General features: G+C 39.3%; 1 protein-coding gene across 1 annotated transcript in view; it reads right to left on the bottom strand.

Moving 5' to 3' along the window:
• The window catches only part of FNDC3B (fibronectin type III domain containing 3B), a 225,358-nt gene that overhangs the window by 51,037 nt on the left and 162,065 nt on the right, over positions 1-12,256 (bottom strand). Inside the window, exons 12-14 of the mRNA XM_067301623.1 lie at positions 6,404-6,528; positions 3,607-3,781; positions 2,708-2,794 (exon numbers count right to left, since the gene is read on the bottom strand). Coding sequence (XP_067157724.1) covers positions 2,708-2,794; positions 3,607-3,781; positions 6,404-6,528 — 387 coding nt within the window. The remainder of the gene's footprint in view (positions 1-2,707; positions 2,795-3,606; positions 3,782-6,403; positions 6,529-12,256) is intronic.

Below are 12,256 nucleotides of genomic sequence, written 5' to 3'. Positions count from 1 at the left end.
GAGTAATGAAATATTTATTGTAATTGCTAATTGTGAACATAAACTAGCAGGAACTTTTCCACTTGTGAAGCTCTATCACAGTCATTTCTATCATCTCTTCTAACAAAAACCTTCAAATAAAACAATTTACAATTTTTAAGTCCAGAAAAAGTCATTGAGGTTCTCTCTAGTCCATACTCCTGCTTTAAAAAGCCATTAAAGTCTGTATTAACTTCTGTATGAACTAGCACATACCTTTTACATTTGTATCTGATCTCAACATTAAAAAAATGCCAGCAAAAAAGAACCAAAAAGTCATTACCATCCCTGTGTTTCTCCTGAAACACCTGAATTACCTGGCTTATAATTTTCCTCAAATGGAAATTAACACTTTTGGCCTGCTAAATTGAAAAGCCAGTTATCAAAGTTTCATCCACACTGGAGATCCCTATTGACCTGTCACCTCAATCTTCTACCTGCTAAATTAAATTAATTGAGGTTGTGGCATCTATTTTTTTTTTTAATGTCACATTTTCTAATCATTTATTCATCTCTTGGTTCTTCTCTGAATATTCTCCAATTTAAGAAACCCTAACATGAACACCAGATACGTGACCTAGCCAAACATCCAAGTAACAGCACTAGGGATCAGTGCCAGATACAGACGTAATATAACATTATTTTTTAACTTATAAATTATCTTATTTATATAGCTAAAGATAGTACTAGCCTGGTAGGAACTGAAAATTCATATTAAACTCATTGTTCAACCAGGACGTTCAACACTTTTTCAGAGCCACTGCTTCCCCAACCTAGAGTCCTCCATCCTGTCACCAGAAATAAAACTTTGTTTCCTTCCAGGTTGCTGGTAAAAGTATGAAATAGCGTACAGCAGCACTGGCCGCTGTGGAAGCTCACTGGGAACAGTCACTGGTCATTCCTTTTTATGTTGACATTTCAAACATTTCAGAGCATGAAATTTCTGCACCTTCTCATGTTAAGCTTTGCATCATTTACCCTTCTCTGTCAAATCCTCTCTTGATACTAAAAGAACCACTTTACAAAGGTATATTATGCTTCCATTATCACTGTAATGAATCAAACTTTATTTTCATCAAAAATGCTAGCTTAGCAGGATGTATCTTCTGTAAGCACGCACGGATTGGCAGGAATTAAATTTCTCCCTTAATTTTTTCTTAGCCCAAGTCCCGTATTAGTCAACCCATTACTTTGCCAAGGTTCAAAGACAAGCCTAGAACTAGCCAGTTTAAAAATACTGCTGTGATATTAGTTCTTATACAGTTTTGGGGCTCCTTACCCAAGTTCTATGGCTAACTAATGTTGCTCCCTACTGCTGGTCTGCACACCACAAGTGAACATCTCAGTACTGTCAGGTCAGGGTTGTGCTTGTAGCCAGTGACAGGAGGAAGAAATCCAGTTCACTGCAATACCAATCCAGCTTTGACAAATTCATTTTTAATTTCAAAGTTAAATTGAAGAAAAGCACTATCCACCCTCTTCCCTTAGAGGATCCCAGGAGCTGTTACAGTGCTAAACTAAAAGATGCTTTTATTTTCATCTCCTAGTGCTACCTCGACAGCTTCCTGATTCTTTAGCTAGTTCTTCAGGCAACTTTACAAGGTCTTCTGTCCCACAAAGCAGTACATGCAAAGCTGTTTTTAAAGCTTTAAACAACTCTTTGTGTGAAATTTTTTTGTTGCTACTTGAACGCATTAAGACTTACGAAAGCCAAGTATTCCTGAGCTGATACAAATCTATCACATCCTGCTCTCACTGTGTCACTTACAAATGACAAAAAGCTGTTTCCAGACACCTGTTTTGTTTGGCAACACTGACGCGTGGCAAGCACAGCGGATAACAGCTTTACAGACAACTTCTTGCCATCTAAGGAGCAAACCCAGGGCTACATACTGCGTGGCGGATCGCCATCTCGTGGAGCAGCACTTGGTTCATCGCCCTGGCTTTGCACATGCTGGCACAGGAGCCAGCCTTGCTGCAAAACATCTGATTTTGTAAAAATCACACTTTTTTTAGTTGATTACAGCACTTGGCACTTCTACTGTGCTTGATGGCTTCAAGATTAATTAGGCAGATTTCTGAATTTTGCATCTGCAGAAGATTTCAAAGCATCTCTTTGGGAGGCCTGTACACTTCAGAGCAGAGAGCAGGAGATATTAACACCTACTAAAACAAAACAAAACAGCTACGCATACCTAAGAGCCATCACTCTTAAGGAAAAGCTTTGTTTTCTGCACACCAGGTGAAGATGATACCCTGAGTCAAGGAAGGAAGCCGTCTTTGCTGGGCTTCTTTCAGCGTCCTTCTCAGTTGTATGGAAGTGAAATTGGTTTTTGTAACCACAGACCAGGCATTTGGGGGAGAAATACAGTTGACTAGAATCACCTCCAAGACCACCTTGGACCCGTAGTCATATTTTTAGAAGAATGTACCCTATAGTATACAGTACCAAGAACTATGCCTGTTTCAGAAAGGCGGAGCAATGAGGAACTTCTATGGTAAAAATAGGGCTAACATTTTAATCTATCAGGTCTTAATATAAAGTGATTCCTTATATCACAGGTAGAATTTGTATTTGATGGCTCAGTTTTGCAGGCAGTAATAAAAGGTTCCCAGAGCACCTGAAAAAAAAAACAACATGCAAAATACTATGCAATGACAAGAGGAAAAAGACCCCATCTAAATTTACCCTAAATTTATACTGTGTGCTTCTTCTGAGATTCTTCACAGTACAGGCTTGCTCCTCTCCAGTGTACTTTGGGTGAAACACAGTATCCTAGAAAAAACAAAAATAAACACATTCCCATAACGAAGAAGTTTGAGTAAGTGCTCTCTGTATTACAGTGTGCAGCTACAACACATTATATCAAAAGGGCTTTAAAGTGGGGTGGCTTTTTTTTTTCTTTTGTAATCTATTAGGTCACAATAATTTTCTCTAAAAGGGTCAGAATTGCAGAAAGCAAGCATACCACACACACGTGAGTAGAACATGGCAGACTGAACTGTTTAAGGCCAAACTGCCCTATATCTTATGGACTCTTGTGCAGTTTTGCAAGGGAATCCTGGACGATAATACAGATTTTCAGGCAGTTTAGCTAAGGATTCTAATTGCCAATGTGGAGCAGAACAAATCACACAGCTCTCTCCTGCCAAGTAGTAAGTGCCTCTAAAAGGTGTTGGGTGTCCTCCTCCTCTTCCAGCTGCTTTCAGAGGAGTGGGAAAACGGGGAGAACAGAAGTTCAGCAGCTCTCAGGACTGTATCCTAACCATTTCTGGAAAGACATCCATTCACTTAAATGGAACCAGAAACACAAAATATATTTAGAAAAGAAAAATTATGAAAAACAGAAGAGTATTGCATTTAAGCAATGCACCCCAATATATGTGACCTAGCTTCAGATTCTGTCTTTTGTAAGGCATTTTATTAAAATATCTTTTCTATTGCATAAAGTTTTAAAGAGCTCTCACATAATCTTTACAAAAATATTAAAAATGGCTCTCTACAATAGCAACCCACAGTCTTCTCAACAAACTTGAAATAATAAATGAAAACCCAACCTGAGCCGCTCTGTACACTTAAGTACTTACATTATCTTCTTCCTGAATTTCCAGGGTGTAGGAAATCACCTCCTCTGGCGTACATCCTTCTACTTTATTCCATTGCAATGTGATCCATGTGACACCAGCTCGAACAAGTCTTGGTGCAGAAGGTGTCTGAGGAATATTACCTGCGGTGTAGCATACCACTTCCTGGCTGTAGCCACTGCACAGTGTGAGAGAGAGAGAGAGAGAGAGAGGGAGAGAAAGAGAGGAATATTAAAAAAAAAAGTGTATTTAGATATATATTTAATATTTTTAAAAGGTCTAATCAATTTTAAAATTGCCCAGGTGGTAAAGACAGGCACTCAAAGTTAGGAAATGCCAGAACCAAAAATGGAAATGATTACGGGATTATCTGTGTCCTCACAGCCATTTTTATGGATCTCATCACAATAATATTCGAAAATATAGTATTTGATTGCCTCAAAAATATTAACTGCAAAGTAGAGCAGTATCTCCATTTAGGGGAACTAAAACATAAAGCCCAAGTTGTCAGCTTTTAGATGTTGAACTTGAGATGCACAGACTTGTTTGGCAGTTTCTGCCTTTTATAAACTCAAAATATAAGTTCTGTTTAAGTTATAGCTGTGAAAGTTGAGTGCTTCAGCAAATTCAGTCCCACATATTTCAGATATTTCCCTCCAAAAAAAGCCAGGAAAACTTAACCAGTCATGACCATACATGCTCAGCACCATGTAGGAGTTCTCTGGTAGTTCCCAACTCTCCAGGCTGGCTCTCCACTTATCTCACTTTCCCTGCCCAAATTCCTTTGCATTTGAAGCTGAGCATAAAGCTGCTCTTCCTTCATACAAGCTTGAACCAGAGAGAACCACTTACAGCAGAGGCAATGTATACTCTTCTCTTTTTTTAAACTCCAGCACAAAATGCCTTGAAATGTCTTAGGCAGTTGTGTTGAACCAAGTGCAGGAAGATTTCTCCTAAGACTCCAGGCAGACTATATTAAGCACAATGAAAACTTGAAAATAGAACTTAAAGCAGATCAATTTGGGTGAATTTTCAGGGACACATCAGACCTCTCAGCTGAATATAAACTTTCTTGCAATTTTCAAATCTGTTTCTACAGCATAAATGTACTTTATTTCTTAACAAAGAAGTTGTATCAATTTAATACTCATGATTGTGTAGAGAGAAGAGTTGTTCCTACTCTTCTCTCTTCTTCCACAAAAAAAAAAGACAAGTATCTTGGCTGAAATGTTTTCATAGCTTAAAAAAGATCTACCTATAGCCTGTGTATAACAATCCAACAAAAATCTACCTGTAACAGACATCCAAACAAGAAAACATCTCAAATGGTTGGTCCATAAACATTACAAGCAACCAAAAACACCTTACAACACAAAGTGTTAGATAATATTATCACGTCATAATTTTGAATGCTGTCTATAAAAACACACCATGTCTTGTTGGCGCTTATCTCAGGTTAACACACAGCACCTGCCCATGAATGCAGTTCTTAGCCTGCTCCCCCCTCAATCGCTTGAGCAAAGGGCGGGGGTAAGGGGGGGAAGGGCGTTGCAGCATGCTTGAAGATATCTAAAAAAAAATTTAGGATCTGGTAAAGGGAAGAGATTCCCAACCTGGGAACTCTGCAGACCCCATTACCAGGTGGTCCCCTTTTATTTAGACTAAGCAGCTCCAGTTTAAGTCTCTCTCTAGCCTACAGTTCAAAGATTATTTGAATAGGGAGAGAGGTGATCTTGCAAGAAGTTGCCAAAAGGGATTCTGTGCACACACAAGCAGTCTCAGCACATCTCAGAGGGAAAACACAGGAACATGAATAAAGTAACTTTTTAAAGCTATATATTGTTAGGAGTTTGATCTTTGGAAAAAATAAGATACACCAGTAGCATTTCTTTTTCTTCCCATTGTGCAATAATTTATTACTAGATCCTGTTTAGCTAAGGACAATAAATGAGTATACAAAAGCACTGGATGTTTCAAAAATTACTTCAGCTTCTTCACAGCTAAACTTCCTTACCTATATTCTTTCAGTGAATGCACGAGTGTACAGCCCCTGCTGCAAGAAGGGTTTTTTGGGTATGCTCTGGTCCTTAGCTGTATAACATTTCAGCCCAGTGCTACCTTCAACACTATCCCAAATCTGTGAGGATTGGAATAAATCTGATTTCTCATCATTTTCATATGAGCATATCTGTTTATGTTCAGAAGAAAGTGCAAACAAGGTATAGAGAATCAGGGCCCTTGTGCCGTGCCTGTCCTATCTTGGTCCTGGCTCTTACACCCTTCCTCCCCATCCTACTTGCCAGCCCTGCCAGTCCTGCTGAAGAAGGAAGAGACTGTACTGCTGAAAAAAGACAGAAGGACATTGATTTAAAATAGAAAAATAAATACATCAAAATTCCTTTCAAAATCTGTAACTCAACTTCCTCTTGCTTGTTTTTCTTGGTTCACAGAGGTCCCTAGTGGGAATTTTACATAACAGATGTATTCTTCTTGCATTAGAAACAGACCACAAAACAGCATTTGACACCTCAAAAGGAGCCTATCTGCTCAGCCTAATCTCTTCACTCTCCAAGTACCTTGCAGTTCCCTGCGAGGTGAGTGACACCACCAGGGCAGGTGTGACTTACTCTAGAGCATTAATAACGAAACAATAAAACTTCAGATACTTAACTCAGAGACATAAAGAGGGAGGGGGAAAAAATAAGAAAAAAGCAGAAGTCCCTCTTTACATTGCCATTGAGAATTAACTTTTTCACTGCCACTTCTTCTCAACGAAATATATAGCTTAGGAATAACTTACCTAGTACCAATGTCATTTTGAGCTGCTAATCGGAAGGTGTATCCCAAAGCTGGGCAAAGTTTAGTCAATTTGCAGTGCTTCTGGCTTCCAAAGTAACATTCTCTGAAACCACTGTTTCTTTTTCCCTAGAAAGAGAATGATCCATAATTGGATAGCTATGAAACGAAAGCATGCATTGCTTATTTTATTTCTTCCTTTTAAAAAGAACTGTCAAATGATGTTAGAATTCGATACTTTTATACAAGCACTGTGCAAAGACGTGCAAGTCACTGACAGCACTGCTACATTATTTAAAGTAATACATATCAACACAATCAGTCTGCTGTCAGATTCCTTTTCCTATCAGATTCTTATCTTCATGAGAAGTATTTCAGCTCCTGTCCTTTCACCTGAATTGCAATTGATCCTACTTATTACCCAAAAAGTGTACAAGTTAACTGTGAAATTCATCTCTGAAACAATCGGGTCACAGGACCACAGAAAATTTGCAATCAACATTTCTTGGAAGTGCAACCCTCTGTACCGCAAATTCTATGTAAGCCCTTCAAAAATACTTTATCCCACAAGAGGGCTCTCGCTCCCCATGGTCGGCCCATAACAAACTCCAGCTACTTCCATCTGAGAAGGACAAGCACGGGTGCAGCGTTTGGCTCAGTACGGCACAGCACGCAGAATTACGCCCTAAGGGGCAAAATAGGTTTACTCACCACAGAGAAACACTTAATGGTGCTGGGTTCTGTACCCATCTGATTATCCAGAGTAAGCGGCACGTGACAAGCAGACAGGATTTGTTAGAGAGCGTTATATTTTGTTAAGAAACTTGGCTTTCAAAGAGACACTGTTTATTGGAGCTTCACGTTAATCTGACCTGGAGCTATTATGAGCTCTGACAAAGCCAAGATAATGCAAGAGCAAGAGATGATATCAAGACACCTCTCTAACTCCCAAGTCCTTCCTAAGGTACATCGAGTACAAATCCAGCACAGCTGAGAACAGGAACATCCAAAAGTTCTTTCCCTCCCCTCCACATTTAACACAAAATAAAACCCTTTTCAACCCAGCCCAACTTTGTATGTTCTGTTCAGGGTAAAAACAAAGCTGAGCTTTTTGCAGATGTCGCAAAGAGCAGTCGGTCTCATTTTGTGTTATACTGCTCACACTCGGGAAATAATCGCTTTGAAATCTTTTAGGACTGAATGCTAAGAATAGGCCTGAACTTCTCAATTCTGTGTAAAGACATCTACCTGAACTGAGGTAGTTTTAAGGAGTCTCTAATTGCAAAACTTAAAATGAAAAAGTAACAGACAATAATATAAGGAAATAGAAGTACCCAAAAGTAGAGCGGAAGAGAAAGCTACCCAACAAAGAACAACCATGTGCTCAAATTGGCCCAAGAGAGTAAAATAATGGCCATCTCTACAACTCCTTCTGACCTAAGAAGCTCTGCTATGCCATTTTTGGCACCTCTCTCCACAGGTTTTGGTTTATCTTGGTAAAACTCACATCTGTCCTGACAGCCTAGACAAGACTATATTTCATGTGACACACCGGGTTGACAGAAGACTCTGTGTTTCCTTAGCTGACTACCCGGAGAATTATTTATCGAGGTGTCCCTACCTGCAGCTAACAGCCTAATATGCTGATGCCTCCATGAACACGTCTTGCCTCCCATGCACCCTGCTTCCTCCATGGGCAATACATCACTTCATCTTTAAAGATTTAAAAAATGCCCGAGTGGGACACATTTTTTGCTGGCCCATTCTTCAGCCCCTATCCATTTCCACCTCTTTTCACTCAGATTGCAACACAGAAGCAAGAATTTCACAAAAAGTTTGTAGTAAATCTCCAAAACGTGTTTACCTAGCTAGAAACAACCATTCACACCTCCTGCACAACAATTTGGAGGCACCTCAGGGATGTTTGGTACACTGACAAACAGCCATAACTTTTATTTCTACAGTGCTAGTCTACATTTGTTCTAGAACTTGTTTTTATATGCAGTCTTTTTAAAATTTATGCACCTGGTCTGGTCGTGATACTGCAGTACAGTGCAACTAAATTAAGGTGTAAAATTGGAAGAGAATCATTAATTCTAAAATGAAAGTTCTTTATACGTGCGAAGGCATTTATCAGATTTTAAACCCTGGATACACAGTTATTTAATAGAAATCCTTTTGGACAAAAGTAATAGGTGACAGCATTCCCCAGCTCAGAGGTAATATATTTAATATCCAGGTTATACAAAAGCTAATTACCAATCCAATGTTTTAGTAAAATATCCATTGATCGGTGCATGACTACTATTTTTTTCCTCCATAAGCTCTCTTTTATAGATTCAGATGCCTTGAATTATTTTTTCCTTAACTCTTTAAAATCATCGTGACTTCATTATTTTAAAGCATTTGAAAACAAAGGTTTTCATCTCTTTGTTTTCTGCTTAAGAATGTATTTATATTTGATCATTTTCCTATGCTTACACTCCCTCGTGAACAAGGGTGACCAAAGGCTAAGTATGTGGATTGATAAACAGATGCACTGTGACGGCAGGCTAAAGAGCAAAGTCATGGGAAAGCGTCACCTGTAGCACACAGGCTACAATGCCTGAAATACAAGCAAGGGACCAAGGAAATTACAGTTTTTCAAACTGGTGGGCTAAATCTTTGCAAAGACCTCCAAACATTTATGTTATCTTCAGCTTTATAATAATAATAAAAAATCTGTTATTATATCTATTTTTCTTCGAGAGCTGGTACTGTACATTCCCCAGACTCACTCAGAGACCGACTGGTATTCCAATTACTCAGACTGGCTGGTATTTCAGATTCTATTGGCACTAATTGGAGAGGCTGGACGATATTTCTAATTATCCTGGCATTAATAGCCTGGAAATAGTTTCTCCACTCCTTCCCTCCCAAGATTTATGAAAGCTCTAATGCTGGCACAATTATAGACAAGAACAACTGGCAGCCTGGCACTGGCTGCCACCCAAGAGTCTTACAGCTTTCCCAGAATCCTTCTCTTATTCTTTGTATACTCAGCATCCAAGTTTTAATCCTTCAAATAACGTTTCATAAGTTGCTTAAAATATACTTTATCATTTCCTCAAATATTTCTAATCTTCAAGTTTCAGTTGGAAAGCAGACACTGTCTGCCTTCTTCACTAGTCCTGCTTTCTCCAGTCTTATGGTCTTGATGATACTCAAGACACCGTGATGATAATCAGGACCTGCCCAGTGAAACAAGAACAATTCAGCTCCACAAATCCATTAGAATTTGCACAGTACTATAACACAGCATAAACAAAAATGTCTTGCCTGCCATTGCATTTTTATATAAAACTACATACTCAGAGCAGGGTGCTTAAGTCTCTCTTGGAGATAGAGTCTAAAAGCATATTTAGATAGTGGTTATGAGATCTTAAACAGATTCTATGGACTGTACTCCATACAGCAGACAAAGCAGTAAACACGAAATAAAGAATAAGCCATTGCAGGTAGAGTGGATACAGAAACAGAGCACTGTCCCTCACAAGACCTCTCTGCAAAAGACAGAATAAAAGCTGCCAGCACCAGAACTGCGATCGTAAGGCCAGGCAGTAATCTGTTCCAGTCCACACTAGCATTAACTTCTTCTGTTTTGTTCATACTGGCAATAAAAAGCAACAGACTGATATTCAATCTGACACAGAGCTGTAGAACAAATTGCCAATGGTTATTATAAAGCAACTTAACATCACTGCAAAACATTTACCGTGCAGGATTTTTTTTTTTTTTTTTAAACAAATGACTAAATTTTCTACGTATACAGAAAACAGAACAGGACCTATGAGGCACCACTAGGCATTAATTATAAACCCAAGACTCCCCTCTTGCATGTTTAATACCAGTGGCATAGCCAGAGAACAGACCTAGAGGGCAAGGCAGCAAACGAATACAAGCCCGAGCATGAGAGTGGAACCCAGTGCATCCGAATCATGATGGATCATCACGAAGATACATGGACCAGATTGTCAGCTAGTATAAGTTAACATATCTCTGCTAGCCTCAAGAAATTTAAAACTTTTTAATCTCCACTTATCAATATATAAACTTAATGATTAACTTTTCACCAGCAAACCATTAATTCTCTGGTAATGTATCTGCATCTATCTTGTGCAAATCAAAATGAACGTTTGTCACATCAGAATTAAAGCTGCTTTTGAATTGTATACAAACAGAGAAAAACTGTATGAGATAGATGTCCTTGTCTCTAGCTCAGGAGCAGTTCTCCCCTTTCCCATAGGAAATGAACAGGATACTCTCATTATCTGTTCACACAGGAGAAACCTTTATTTACTACCACTTAACCACAGAAAGATCATTTCATTTCTAATTAGGAACAAAGGCCTGATTCTTACGGCAATGCCAGGGGCATTTGCTCAATACAGTTATAAGCCACTGATTTTGATGAACACTGCAATCAGGAGAAAGCATCACATCCTTTACAGGGATGTTTTGTGTTAGGTATTTCTTAATATAATTTTTTCTGATCAGCCTTTTGTTTGTCCTGATTGATCAACACTGGCACAAAGTCACCAACTGCCTACTTTTAGCTTGTAAGTTCAAAGCGAAACACACCCAAGAAGGGGAGAGTCCGAAGGTGAAGATTTCCTTAATTGCTACTTTTAAGTGATTTTGTTGCTGGCCGTACGACTGCTAACCACTTGAGGTGCAGGCATTTCCGGATCTCACTGAACTCCAAAATACTTGAGAAAAGGGGCTGTTTCTAAATCCTTTGAAGTCAATGAAAACTTTGATACTGTATATCCAATTTAACCGGATGACAAGTCGCCAAACCGATCTTTTACTCTGCTGTTAAAGATCACTCACCGTAGTTCTTTAGGCAGTTTAAGCTAAAACAGTTTATTAGCAAGGCATTAGAACGGTAATTCAAAAACCTACTTTGGTACTGAGAAAGCAAGTAATCTTTGCATTTTCTAAATAAAACATAACACTAGTCACATTACAAGCAACTTAATCTGAACTGGGAGGGGAGAAGGTAGAATAGCAGGAATAGCTTTGTCTATCTACTACTATTTTCCAGAGTCTGCAGGTCAGGGGAAAACAACAAAAAAACCCACTTAGGACTAAACTGAAGAACAAAAAGAAGCTGGGTAAAACTGGCACAGTGAAACAACGCAACATTCTCTTCATCGAAAGTAGATCAGAACATAAAGACACTAGTTCCAATGAAGAAACAAATGCAACTTGTGTGTGTTTCAGCTAAAGCTCACCTAATGAGGTGAACGAGGATTTTTAGCGTATCTATGGAGGGGAAATAAAACCCTAACAAACTCCAGAAACCAGGCAAACCAATTACTTGCGGAGATAATTCAAGCCTTATCTCCAGAAAAGCTCCAAGGGGAAATGTTTCTACATGAAACCCATCTCTCTCGCTGACAGGCATCCTGTTCCCAGCTTCTGCATTTGCCACGAGCAGGTTGTTCCGATTCCAGACTCTGAACGGGCTCCTGAAATGCCCACGGAAAGGAAGAGGCAAATGGGCCTTTTACCCAGTATTGCACATAATCTCAGCGTATTACAGTAAAATAAAACAACATACAGCAGATGCACTGATTAGTTCTTTTGGGAAGACCTTTCTGCTGCTCTTTGAGCGACTCTCCAGAGCAGCGGGAGCACGTGGTGCGTGCACCCGTCCCGCAGCAAGGCTCTCGCTGAGGAATGCGCTGCAGCAAAGTCCTAACGATATCCCCTAATGACAAGCTGGAATTTTAAATAGCTCAGCCCTGGAGGTTTTAGCAACTGCAGCCACGAGGAGATTAGACGCTGTCCTCTTGCTACAGTTTACAACCTA

The sequence above is a fragment of the Apteryx mantelli genome, chromosome 9, assembly GCF_036417845.1.
Source record: "Apteryx mantelli isolate bAptMan1 chromosome 9, bAptMan1.hap1, whole genome shotgun sequence".
Lineage (NCBI taxonomy): Eukaryota > Metazoa > Chordata > Aves > Apterygiformes > Apterygidae > Apteryx > Apteryx mantelli.
This window is presented reverse-complemented; position numbering and strand designations above follow the sequence as displayed.